At 40.3% G+C, this 14,850-nt stretch overlaps 1 protein-coding gene across 1 annotated transcript in view; it reads right to left on the bottom strand.

The window, feature by feature from the left end:
• The window catches only part of Lnk (SH2B adapter-like protein Lnk), a 153,541-nt gene that overhangs the window by 15,770 nt on the left and 122,921 nt on the right, over positions 1-14,850 (bottom strand). The window contains exon 7 of the mRNA XM_067158686.2: positions 9,308-9,509. Coding sequence (XP_067014787.1) covers positions 9,381-9,509 — 129 coding nt within the window. The 3' untranslated portion in view covers positions 9,308-9,380. The remainder of the gene's footprint in view (positions 1-9,307; positions 9,510-14,850) is intronic.

The raw sequence follows: 14,850 nt of genomic DNA on the forward strand, positions 1-14,850 counted from the left end.
GTCTGAAAAGAATGGACGGAAGAAAGTTAACTAAAGAAATCTTTCACTTTTTTTATTCAAACCCCAAAACCACAATTCCCTGGTTTAGAAATACCAAAGAAGACCTGCAAATGCTACATATCTCAGCTGAAGACTCCCTTAACAGAGATCTCTTCCGCAAGAAAATATTGACGAATGGGCTAAACCGAGACGAGCAACCGAAGAGAAGACACAGTGCCCCTTGGACAGAGGAGCGTAAGCAGGCCCACTCACAAAGAATGAGGGAAATTTGGGCTCTAAAGAAGGCCAAGTTCAGTGTCAAATGCAACAAGACTTAATGTGGTCCTTGATGGCCCCAGAGAATTATATATATATATAATATTAAAATAAATAATGGGAGATTTGAAGCACAAGTAGCAAGAGAAGAGTTGGGAGTGTGTGGATAAGGCACAAGAATGGCCTTTTACCAGAAGAACCAACTTATAACAGGGAACATATGGTTCAGGAAGAAAAACTGCCAGAAGATTACAAGGTAGGGTAGCAGCGAGGGATCTTTTCAGAGGCACTCCTACCCAGGGAGTGGTGCCCCTGCCTATGTGAGTCCCAGAGCACACTGACCCAGTTTGTAACATCTGGTAAGGGTCTCAGCTCAGGGTTACGAGTTAAGACCTCAACGACTTTTACAGCGGAGAAGGTGGAGTTCGGTACGGTGGAGATGGCGGAAGAGGCAGCCCTGTATTCAGGGATTAATATGAGTACAACCTGCTGCCTTGTAGGTTGAGGTGACTGGACACTAAAGGCTAAGGGAGAAAGCCCTGAAAGAAAATCTGTCTTTGTTAGGCTCAGCAGGTCAACAGAGGGATTATTGAAGAAGTTGCTTTCAAGAATAATACGAACCCCGGATGTAGGAATCCACAACAACGACATCAGTTTGGTGCGAATGATGGTTTACAGCCCAATGTTACACCAGCTACCAAAACCAAACGAAGACAAAGTATCGGAGTGGGACCATTAAATATCCTGACATTGACAAATAAAACTGAAGAGCTGGCCGACCTCATGGAAAGGAGGAAACTTCTGATCATGGGCCTGAGTGAAATAAAATGGAAGAAAACTGGGAAAATGAATATCAGACTGGACTATAGTCTCTACTGGTCTGGAAATGAAGTAGAGTCTAAGAATGAAATAGGATTTTTAATACATAAAGACATAAAAACATGATAGTGTATAGGCTTTTGGGCTTATGCCATGTCAAGAAAATAAGGTGAAATTCTTAACGTTTCACAGGGAACTGTGCTCTGCGTCCTCAGAAGAAATCTCGACTGTCCACGAGAAAGGTTTCTTAAACAATGATACTTTAAATTGGATGTTATAATAGAAGTGGAAAATGGTACGTTCAATCGCCACCAGATGGCCCGCAGGATGTGGCAACGCTAGCGTTCTAAGTGGAAGCTGACCGAACCATTACAATCAGTCTAAGCGGTTCACATAACGTGTTTGAGTAACACATCACATAGGCAGGTGTATGGCATAGACACAAGTCTGGAATGAAACATCTGGCAACGAGGAATGTACGAATTTGGAAAACACCGAGATGAGATGACAATAGTGAAGGGACAGGGAAGGGAACTACCTACGTAAATTCTTAATGGCTGGCAACCAGGTATTACTTAATTGATAGCCGGTGTCCCTGTTGAAATTGTTAGGATTTCTAATTATTTCCACAGCTTCCTGTATAATCCTGGACCTGTAGTGTCTAGTGTGGGTAAGAGCTCGAGCATCTTAGAACATGACATCATGACCCAACGATAGAGTGTGCTCAGCTATGGCCGATTTGTCTGGTTGGTTGAGACGAATGTTACGATCATGTTCATGTTCAGTCCATTTTTGCCCATAGTGACTAATTTCTTTATGGAGGATTTTGCTTCGGCGCCTGTCAAGCCTATGATACGGTGGAAGTATGTTGATGATGCATGATGCATGTTGATGGTCTGGACAGAAGGTCCTGAGAAACTTCATCTATTCCTAAACCACCTAAATCAGCAACATCCTTCAATAAAATTCACTATGGAGATGGAGTCGGACAGATGCCTTCCTTTCTTGGATGTTCTAGAAAGAAAGAAACCGTAGAGCTCCCTAGGAGCCTATCCACACAAATCGCTATCTTCATGCAGATTCTCACCACCATCCAGCACAAAAACAAGGCATTCTCACGACACTCGCCAGGAGAAGTTAGTATAAATAACCACCTAATCGATACTTTATTATTGCCTCAGGCAAAATTGACATTTACAGAACAAGAACTACAATTATTAAGCAAAGGGCTTAATCACAATTGGCATAGTTTCGATAACAGACAAGTATTAATACAAACTTTATCAGAAACAGAGACGGCCATACAAACCCTTCCAATCGACATTCAGAATGACGTTCGGTACGAAGCGAAGAAAAAAATTTCCTCCGTAATTAAAGGATTACTGACCAATTCCACAAACACTAAGATCGAGAAGGATCTTCAGCGTAAAATTAGACAAAGTGACGTAGTTATAACGAAAGCTGATAAAGGTGCAACAGTGGTAATATTAAATGAAACCGAATACATCAATAAAACGGAGACTTTTTTCACTAACAACAAATTTAAGGTAATTGAGAAAGACCCCACCCTAAAAATTCAAAAGAGTTTGAAAGGGATACTGAAACAAAGCTCCTTCCTTTCTAACGACCAAGAAATTGAAAAACCCATTAATATGAAACCAGGACTTCCTAAAGCAAGAGCTATGCCTAAATTACATAAAAAGGATGCACCTATGAGGCCTATAATTAATTTTCGGAGAGGCCCCACATACAAAATATCCCAGTTTATTCATAAGTTCTTGACCCAAAACTGCGTATTTTATACCAAATCTTTGATTAAAAAAAAAACTCCAAAGAGTTCTGCATGGCTATTAAAGATTTCAAGTTCCTTCAACATCAAGGACATGTACACGAACATCCCTATTAAAAACACCACTGAGATTATAAAGACGAATATATTAGTTCACAAACGTATCAGTATACCCGAAATAGAAAACTTCATAACTATCTTGGAATTCGTTTTGAACCACAATTTCTTTTCTTTTAATAATAAAATATATCAGCAAGATGGACTACCAATGGGAGCGCAGGCTTATGGAATTTTAGCTAACATATACCTCGACTATTTGGAACACACTCAGATAGTAGGCCACATTAAAGGACTTGATCTCTGGCTTCAATGTGTTGATGATACCTGTGCCGTAATTAATAAGGAAATCAATGACAGTCACAGTATTCTAGATACTTTGAATAATTTAGACCCAAACATAAAATTTACAGCTGAAGAAGAAGAAGAAGAAGAAGAAGAAGAAGAAGAAGAAGAAGAGAAAGGCATACTCAATTTTCTAGATATCCAAACAATTCGGAAAGACAACCATTTCCAATTTAAAATATACAGAAAACCCACTTTTACACCGACCACAATCAAAAGTGACTCTTTACATCCCATCTCACAAAAGAAATCTGCTTATTACAGTTTCATCAACAGAGCCTTTGAAATTCCGCTAACAGAAACAGACAAAAAGAAGGAACTATCTTTCATTCGTCAACAAGCTCTACATAACGGTTTCAGTTTGAAATTCATCAATAAAATCATTACTAAATGCGAATACCAACAACAAATTAAACTTAAACAGCATTCAGAAAAAGAAAAAGGATATGTCAAATTCACCTTTAATAACCTGAAGATTTACGAAATCACCAACTTATTCAAGAAACACAACACCAAAGTAGCCTTCTCAACCAACAACAACACAAAACATAGGTTCTTTAGTCACAATAAAGCTAATAAACTTAAAGATGACGAATTCCAGGAATCTGGTATTTATAAGCTAACTTGTACTCAATGTAAAAACACTTACGTGGGACAATCTGGAAGGAACTTCTTAATTAGATATCAGGAACACGTCAATGCTGAAAAGTACAAAAGATTCTCTGCCATGGGATCCCATATGGAGTCCAACCACAAATTCACCAATATCAGACAGGACCTTCAAATTATCTGTATGATAAATAAAGGAAATCTAATGAACAACCTGGAAAACATCCACATCGTTCTTGATAAATTAGAAAAGGGTGACGAAAATCTCAAGGAAAACAACGAGCAAAAAAACATCTTATACGAGAATATTAATAAATACTTGGAATGGGTAGACATGAAACAGACAAGACGAACTAGAGATGTAATCAAACACGACATCGCAGAAGGAGAGCCCAATCTCCCTCCTCCCTCACATGACATTTTAGATGACGACAAAACTCTACTTCCCTTCTCTCCAGAGCTTTGCGTGAACTGTCAGACTGTGTCACATCGTTACTTCACCAGGTCGCGCTCAAAGACAGACCCTCTAGACAGCGCAGAATAAACATCTTTTCAAAACAAGAACGAGAGGCAAGATGTCCTGTTATGATGACCTCCATTTTTTAACGAAGGAGTCTCCAAAGAACTTGTATTATTTGTGCTTATTGTCCTAATGTTTTTTCTTCTCAATTCTTTCTTTATACAGCTGAAGAGGACCACTAAGTGGTCGAAACATATTTAATTTTGCCTGAGGCAATAATAAAGTATCGATTAGGTGGTTATTTATACTAACTTCTTTATTATACATCGATACGGTCATGAAATGGACAACTTGTAATATAGATGTTAATTCCCATAGGGAACATTAGGTATTACAACTTGTAATACTCGCCAGGAGGCCGAGACGAACTTGTGAGCCATCACATATCCGGATTGAGATGGACACGCTCAAAGTCGCGTTCAAGGGTAATGGTTACAGAGATTTGCAGATTCATAGAGCCCTACATCACAGAGAAACGACCAAGCAAAGCTCACAGAAGGAAGAAGTGAAGGGAACTGCCTACTTGCCTTACATTCACAACACCACAGATCGAATTACCAAGGTCCTCCGCAAACACAATATAAAAACCGTGTTTGGCACCACCACTAAAATTGCTCACAGTCTGAGTAAAACCAAGGACAAAATGTCCCCACCTTTACATCCTGGGGTATACGAAATTCCCTGTACTTGCGGTAAGGTATACATCGGCCAAACATGCCGGTCCATTGGTACCGGTATCAAAGAACATGAACGTAATATTCGTCTCAACAACCAGGCAAATCGGCCATAGGTGAGCACTACAGGTCCAGGATTATACGGGAAGCTGTGGAAATACGTAGAAATCCTAACAATTTCAACAGGGACACCGGCTATCAATTTAGTAATACCTGGTTGCCAGCCATTAAGAATTTACGTAGGTAGTTCCTTTACCTGTCCCTTCACTATTGTCATCTCGTCTTGGTGTTTTCCAAATTCGTACAATCCACGTCGCCAGATGTTTCATTCCAGACTTGTGTCTATGCCATACACCTGCCTATGTGATGTGTTACTCAAACACGTTATGTGAACCGCTTAGGCTGATTGTGATGGTTCGGTCAGCTTCCGCTTCGAACGCTGCCATTGCCACGTCCTGGGGGCCATCTGGTGGTGATTGAACGTACCATTTTCCAATTCTATTATAACATCCAATTTAAAGTGTCATTGTTTAAGAAGCCTTTCTTGTGGACAGTCGAGATTTCTTCTGAGGACGCAGAGCAAAGTTCTCTGCAAAACGTTAAGAATTTCACCTTATTTTCTTGACACGGCATAAGCCCAAAAGCCTATACAGTATCATGTTTTTAAGTACGGGCCGTAAAAGCATTAATGACAACACATAAAGACATACTGTAGATGCTTGTAGTGAAGTTGAGTTTGTTAGTGAAAGGATAATTAAGTTATCTGTGAACTTAGGAGGGAAAAAGTACAATGTAATCCCAGTCTATGCTCCACAGGTAGGATGCTCAAAAGAGGAAAAGGCCAACTTCCTTAATAACTTGGAAGAACACACTGAGTATGACAATCTAATCGTAATGGGTGATTTTAATTCACAAGTTGCTCACAACGAACAGGATATGAATCCACACTGGGCCCTCATGGAATGGCAAACAGAAATGAAGTGGGAGAATATATGCTAGATCTATGCATGAAAAACAACCTGATAGTGAGTAACACTTGGTTCAAGAAAAGGGACTCTCATAAAATCACAAGATATAGCTGGGATGATAAAATAGGTACAGTAATAAATTATATTCTGATAGATCAAAATGTATGGAAAAATGTCAATGATGTCAAGGTAATTTCAAGTGAAGACCTTGGTTGACACCATAGACTGTTGGTTGCAGTTATTGCAGAGAAAAGACTCCCAAAATCTGTAACAAAAGAGTCCCAAAAATAAAAACTTGGCGACTAACCGAGCCAAGTGCAAAGGAAGAATTCAAGGAATGTGTCCGCAGGTTGTTGCCGAGAGAAAAACTGAAATTAGTAGATGAAAAATGGAATACTCTAAAGAAGGTTGTGGTTGGTACAGCAGAAAAAGTATGTGGACGACAGAGTCAAATAAGAAAACCTAAAGAAAGTGCTTGGTGGAATGATGATGATATGACCGAAACCGTGCAAGAAGATCCTTATATCAAGCAAGAACAGGGGAGATCAACATGAAATAGAGGAGAAGCTGTCACTTCACAGAAAGAAAAAATTACAGGTCAAACAGATGGTTGTAGCTGAAAAGCAGAAATGCAAGGAAAATCTGGCTACCAAAATAACACAGGATGGAATTAAAAAACTGTTATAGAGTATTGTTAAGAATAGAAGAACTCAAAATGAATCTATCCAATCTGTAGAACTTCCTAATGGTGAGGTGACTAGGGATAAGACCAAAATATTACAGGAGTTCTAAAGGCACTTTGAAACTTTGCTGAACTGTTATGAAAATGTCACTTCATTAGACGACGAACCTTATGATTTTGGCAGCACAAATACCACTAGTCTGACATGGGTGGAAGTAGAGACAGCAATATCTAAGCTGAAAAACAACACATCAACTGGATCAGATGAATTAAGTGTTGAGATGATCAAAGCACTAGGGGAGGTTGGACAACAGTGGATGAACAGGGTACTAAATAGAATCTGGAAAGAGAATGTAATACCCAATGACTGGAAGCAAGGAGTCATCATACCATTGTTGAAAAAAGGTTATATTAAGAAATGTACAAACTACAGAGGTATAATTATTTAGTTTATTTTTTGAGTTGAACCGTGTTGTTGTGGCCTGTATATCACGTACAGTTTGCCGACGTTTCGAATACACTGCAGTATTCTTTGTCAAGGTGACTGAAATACCCCTACTCGATCCGAGGTAGTCAGTCTCCCAGGCAGCAGTCACAATGCGAGAAGGGCCCTGACCTTGGTATTTTATACCCTAGCCTTTTTGGCTGACGTAAGCGTGTTTATGTTGTGGTCTGTATGTCTTAAACTATGAATGATAGGCATCCAAGAATTACTGATTTTATATCCTTCTTCTAAATTCATATTGTTCGGATGTTTCTTGATTTCGATAGCCTCGCGGATTTTCCTTTCCAGATCTTGACAAGATCCTAGCAACTATCCCTTGGAATTTGGAAAGGAAAATCCGCGAGGCTATTGAAATCAAGAAACATCCGAACAATATGAATTTAGAAGAAGGATATAAAATCAGCAATTCTTGGATGCCTATCATTCATAGTTCAAGACATACAGACCACAACATAACCACGCAGGCCGAAACTCCAATTACACAATGCGCAGGCAAGCCGCCACTACCTGGCTGTGACACATACCTTCCAGAATTCTCACGAGACAGCCAGAGGCTTACGTCAGCCAGAAAGGCTAGGGTATAAAAGACCAAGGTCAGGGCCACTCTTGCATTGTGACTGCTGCCTGGGAGACTGATTACCTCGGATCAAGCAGGGGTATTTCAGTCGCCTTGACAAAGAATACTGCAATGTATTCGAAATGTCGGCAAACTGTACGTGGTGTACAGAAAAAAACAACACAGTTCAACCCGGAAAATAAACTAAATAATTCTTCACACCGTGGAAACTTCACCTCTAAGATACAGAGGTATAACTCTGCTGTCACATGGCCTCAAAATCTACGAATCCATCCTTGAGAGCAGGATTAGAAAATATGTTGAACCTACACTTGAGAAGGAACAACATGGATTTAGACCTCATAGATCAACTACAGACCTCATTTTTGCCACCAGAATGCTCTATGAGAAGTATTGGGAGAAAGGTAAAACACTTATAACGGTTTTTCTGGACATCAAGAAAGCATATGACCATGTATGGGAATGTTTGAGATATAAGAAAGTGCCCAATGACATCATAGCAGGAGTACAACGATGATATATCGTGAAACCAAGTGTTGTGCCCAGGTCCAGGATGGACGGTCAGGTTGGTTCAAAACTAAGAGTGGAGTCCAGCAAGGAAGTTGTCTTTCACCACTTCTCTTCATAATTGTAATGGATGAAGTTTTAAAAGCAGTTAAAAGAAAGGATCCAACAACTAATGCCCTGGTTTTTGCTAATGATGTAATGTAATAGACTAGATCTCTGGCATGAAGTTTTTACAACCTTAGGTCTCAAAATCAGCAAAACTAAGACAGTTGGCTTGGTGATGAGTAGAAACTCTCCAACTGTTCATCTAAAAATTGGACATGAGATGGATATTGTAGACAACTTCCAGTATTTAGGTAGTGTTTTGTCATCAGGCTATACCATACATCAAATACTTTGGGATGAAACATTTCCATTAGTTTGCAAGATCAGCTTGTACAAAATATATCTAGTACCTATATTGACGTATGGCCTGGAAGCAGCAACACTTACTGGACCAACAAAGAGTCGTCTTCAGGCAACAGAAATGAAGTTCCTCTGTTCTTGTCAACAAAAAACAAAAATGGATAAAATAAGGATAGTGGATATCCGGCAACAGCTTGGATTGGAAAGAAGTGTGCTGGAGACTCTAGAAGTGAAGAGATTGCAACGATATGGTCACATGAAAAGAATGGACCCTGACAGGACTCTTCAGACCACAATGTTTCTGGGTAGAGACCAAGAGGAAGACCTCGTGATGTTTGGGAAAAACAGATACTGAAGGAGCTTGAAATTAGAGATGTGAACTAGCGTCGCATATATGAGCAGCATCTGTGGATGGATAGGACAAACTGGAGGAGGCTCGTGCACAACAGCACCTGGCTTGCTGGAGCGAAGAAATTATGATGATGGTGATGGTAAAACAGAACTCGGAATTGATGCCCAGGGAGTGTTGCAGTAGCAACTGTAAGTCCACATGATTATCATTTAAAAGTGATTACGAAAGGAAGTGGATACTCACTCAAGACCAAAACAACACGCTGACTGATGCTGCTCTTAGCACATCAAGTACCAAGACATAAAGGATATGTACGTTACACAAAGCTGTAGGTGTTCTCCACCGCCCGCCCGGGACCCACTGACCCGCCAGAACCGCTCTGACGTTCCTGCAGTCGCTCCATGGATTCTGTCCGTGTCCGTATCGAGCCGCCATGAGTGACCACCTGAAAGAGCAAATGGAACCATGTCTACAGCATATTGCTGAAAATCTATTGTATTTTTGGGCATTGTAATGTTCTTGGTATCTAATTAGGAAACTTCTACCGGACTGACCTACGTAGTTTACGTCACAATTTATGCATTCCAAATTATATTCTCCAGAATTTAGGAATTTGTTTGTAGTGTTAAGAGTATGGATATTCAAAAATATTTTGGAGTTAATTTTGTTAATTTTGTTGGTTTTAAATGCAATGTAGGTGATTTGATAATAGTTTATTATTAAATGTGAAAGTGGCATAATTATCTTTTTCTTTTACACTACATACAAGATAACGTCAATATTACATGAAGATCTTATTTTTAAAACAAAAAGATTTTAATGGATGGAGCTAACAATTTTTATAACATTTTAATGTCATTTCACTATATTTTATCTGTGCTGTCTATAATACATGTTTTATGTCAAGTTATCTCACAAGAGGCCTAATAAGACGCATTTTGATGGTCCAATTCGATACTGCAACAATTAAAAAACATAGTTATGAGATAACAGCATTTATAACATTTTCCACTGACTTGCTATTGCTCTAATTTATTTATTTATTTATTTATTTATTAGGTTCGTTACGACCCCTGAGGATCACGAGTGACTTGTTCGGTACGTCTTCTTTCTTCCCAATACCTCTTCATTCTCTCACTCCTCCTCTTTCTCTCGGCTTCCGTGATCTGAATCTGGATCCTGGTGTCTGTCCATCTGTGACCTTCCACGAGCTTTTTGTATTTGGACCTATCCTGTACTGTCATCAGTGGATATTTTTCCTTTATGCCAATAGTCTCCCAATCTTCTCCGACTTCCTGCATCCACTTATTTCCAGTTAAGCAGGTTGCATTCCATATCTTCTTCATCAGCCTACTGTCATCCATCCTCATGAGATGTCCAACAAATCCTAACCTTCTCTTTCTTATCACACTCGAGATTGGTTCTATACTTGCATATAGTTCCTGCCTTGATCTGTGTACCCAGATTTCACCTTGCTTTTTGGTGCCCCATATATGTCTCAAGATTCTTCTTTCCTCCTTCTCCAATTGTATGCAAGCTCTCTTGCCCAATGTCAGCGTTTCAGTTGCATATAATGCAGCATTCCTGACGGTTATCATGTAGTGTCGCAGTTTGGCGTTCCTCGAGAGGTTCTTCTTTCCATATGTAGTCATGGCTGCATATCGTAGTTTCAGCACCAGTTGAGCTCTGTCTGTGGTACTTTTGTTGCTTTGTACTTTACCCGTGATGTTCTCACCTAGGTACCGGAAGCTGTCGACTCTCTCTACCACTTGGCCTTTTACATTCCAATTGGTCTTCGTATTCAGTACCTTCGTCTTGTTGTAGGCTATTTTCAGACCAACCTTTGCTGCAGTCTCTGCTAGATTTGCTAGTGCCAACTTTGCGTCTTCTTCCTTCTCATGTAACAACACCATATCATCTGCGAAGGCAAGGCAATCCACTATGACATTGTTTTTGATCTTATATCCAATCCAATCTGTACACCTTCAATTCCTATGGTTCTATTCAACTGTCTCCACTGCTTCACCACTTCATCCAAAACTAGGTTAAATAATATTGGCGACAGACCATCCCCTTGTCGGACTCCTGTCTTAATTTCAAAGCTGTCTGACAACATTCTCCGGTATCTTACTCTAGCAGTTGTATCCTTCAATGTTTCCCCCACCAATCCATGTGTTGTAGAATCCAATCCTCTGTCGCGTAGGATGTTCAGCAGTATGTTCCTGTCTACTGAATCGTAGGCTTTTGCGAAGTCTACAAATGTAACTAATATTCTATTTGATTTTTTAAATTAAAGTATTTAAGTATTTTAATCTTCCGAACAGGAGCTCAATATTTACCATGATACACAATACCCTATCACGTTACAAACCCCCACCACATTGTTCACAAGACCCACCTTAAACCTACTAACCCCCTAACAAGATCTTTTTCTTCCCCGCATCTTCCTCCCCTCCAGACCTACCACATTTTATATCTCCTTCTCACAAGACTAACGTCTTTTACCACTTACTGATTTCATATTCATCAGTATTAAAAAAATTATCGGGTATAAATCACAAGTGACTCAAATATGTTCTCTCGGCGCTCTGGTTGACGCGTATCACGTGTGAGTGTTTTAAATAACTCTTTACTATGGAAGCCTAACGGAGCCTTCTATTAAACGGATGCACAAAGACTACATACTGAAGAACCTTCTTTTATTCTTTGAATAATGAGAGACTTTATGTTTACTTCAATGTGTCACTATGACAGATTTAATTATTAAGCCGTTACTCTTCTGTTATGACACATGGTGTGAATAGTCAGTTGCAGATTGTGTCTTTGCTTATACATTGTGATCATTTTATGGCTGATGACATTATACATGTCAAAACCGGTCCCAAAGTTGAATAAAAGGTATTTGTAACATAAACACGTACCTAATTAGTATTGAAAAGGTTGAACCTAATAGATATCTTATCGTTAAACCTATTCCCAGATAACGGAGAAGGAGGAGGGACCTACCCGAACACTAACACAATGTTACAGTCGTATTGACGACATGTCCTAAGCATTTGGACACACAGCAGAGAGGGAAAACAGGAAGAAAAGATAAGTTTATTAAAATATCATTACCGTACGTAATTTAAATAACATGTTTATGAGAAGTGCCATTTTCTATTTGTATGAAATATGTATGTACAGTACTGTCGTGAATTTATATTCAAGAGAAGTGATGTTACATGTGAAAAGGCAATTGATTTAACAACATAGGAGGTTATTAGGTAGTCATCTGACCAAAAATGACCAGTTCTTTGAGTTAGGATATATTTAACCAGTGATAACCAAGTCATGCGTTCGTAATGCTGTCAATATTGTGCACCGCATCAATAAAATTAATAGACCGTTTGTAGTGACCGGCGCCAGATTATGAAATTCCCTGCCAGCTCAGGTCAGAGAAACTAGCTCTTTACAAAGGTTTAAGGTCACCTGCCAAGACTACCTGCTGAGAACAGCTAACTGAATGGTTGAAGTATGAATGTGTGCGCGCCTGAGGATAAGTCATTATTAAGAGTTCTTACTTTTAATTAGTTTTATTATTAACTTAGTAATGTACACTGACTGACAGAGCAAATGCAACACCAAGAAGGAGTGGTCAGACCTTTATGCCAATTGCAGGGTAGACTGACGTCACTGAGGTATGCTCATGATGTGAAATGCGCCGCTGTGCTGCGCACGTAGCGAACGATAAATGGGACACGGCGCTGGCGAATGACCCACTTCGTACCGTGATTTCTCAGCCGACAGTCATTGTAGAACGTGTTGTCGTGTGCCACAGGACACGTGTATAGCTAAGAATGCCAGGCCGCCGTCAACAGAGGCATTTCCAGCAGACAGACGACTTTACGAGGGGTATGGTGATCGGGCTGAGAAGGGCAGGTTGGTCGCTTCGTCAAATCCCAGCCGATATCCATAGGGATGTGTCCACGGTGCAGCGCCTGTGGCGAATATGGTTGGCGCAGCGACATGTGGCACGTGCGAGGGGTCCAGGCGCAGCCCGAGTGACGTCAGCACGCTAGGATCGGCGCATCCGCCGCCAAGAGGTGGCAGCCCCGCACGCCACATCAATCGCCATTCTTCAGCATGTGCAAGACACCCTGGCTGTTCCAATACCGACCAGAACAATTTCCCGTCGATTGGTTGAAGGAGGCCTGCACTCCCGGCGTCCGCTCAGAAGACTACCATTGACTCCACAGCATAGACGTACACGCCTGGCATGGTGCCGGGCTAGAGCGACTTGGATGAGGGAATGGCGGAACGTCGTGTTCTCCGATGAGTCACGCTTCTGTTCTGTCAGTGATAGTCACCGCAGATGAGTGTGGCGTCGGCGTGGAGAAAGGTCAAATCCGGCAGTAACTGTGGAGCGCCCTACCGCTAGACAACGCGGCATCATGGTTTGGGGCGCTATTGCGTATGATTCCACGTCACCTCTAGTGCGTATTCAAGGCACGTTAAATGCCCACCGCTACGTGCAGCATGTGTTGCGGCCGGTGGCACTCCCGTACCTTCAGGGGCTGCCCAATGCTCTGTTTCAGCAGGATAATGCCCGCCCACACACTGCTCGCATCTCTCAACAGGCTCTACGAGGTGTACAGATGCTTCCGTGGCCAGCGTACTCTCCGGACTCTCACCAATCGAGCACGTGTGGGATCTCATTGGATGCCGTTTGCAAACTCTGCCCCAGCCTCGTACGGACAACCAACTGTGGCAAATGGTTGACAGAGATTGGAGAACCATCCCTCAGGACACCATCCGCACTCTTATTGACTCTGTACCTCGACGTGTTTCTGCGTGCATCGCCGCTCGCGGTGGTCCTACATCCTACTGAGTCGATGCCGTGCGCATTGTGTAACCTGCATATCGGTTTGAAATAAACATCAATTATTCATCCGTGCCGTCTCTGTTTTTTCCCCAACTTTCATCCCTTTCGAACCACTCCTTCTTGGTGTTGCATTTGCTCTGTCAGTCAGTGTATTTAAATTTGCTCTCAATTCTATTAATTTTTTGTTTGGTTTTAACTATTTTAAATATCTCATAACTTGTTTTGATTAGTATGTGGTTAAGTGGAAGAGAGGGCCTCGAGCCCTAACTTCGCCACTGAAAAAAAAGGCATTAATAAATAAATAAATAAATAAATAAAATAAAGAGGTTAACTTACTTCAGCTGTTGATATGAGACGACAATGTGGTTAGTGTTATGATTATATTAGGATATTATACTACGAAATGGAGATAATGTAATGCCATATACAGGTCATAGGTCATAGGAAGATATATGAAGAATTTGAGAGGAATCTGAAATTGAGAAGGAAATGGAATATATACATGGATGAATAATAATTATGAAGTCATATGCATCATGTTAAGATAGATTATTGTGGTTATTGTAATGAAGGATGAGATATGATATGAGAAATATGAAGCAGATATGTATATGTGAAGAATGGTCGAGTAATAAGAAGAATAATGATGGTGATTATTATTTTTTGTCGAGATTGAATAGATGGATATATTTTTTTGACGATGTTAAGTTAGATGACGCATTTTAAGGTTGTGAGTAGATGTATTCGATTCCATAATGCATATTAATCCTTCAGTATTCCATATATAACACTAAATACGATCCATGAAACTCGTTGATTAAATACCTGTAGATCATCCAAAAACGAATCCATATAGGGAAGTTAAAATGAACTTAACTTAAATTAGCCTGAATTCTTAACCACAAATGTGTTAATTCAAATA

Source organism: Anabrus simplex, chromosome X, assembly GCF_040414725.1.
Source record: "Anabrus simplex isolate iqAnaSimp1 chromosome X, ASM4041472v1, whole genome shotgun sequence".
Lineage (NCBI taxonomy): Eukaryota > Metazoa > Arthropoda > Insecta > Orthoptera > Tettigoniidae > Anabrus > Anabrus simplex.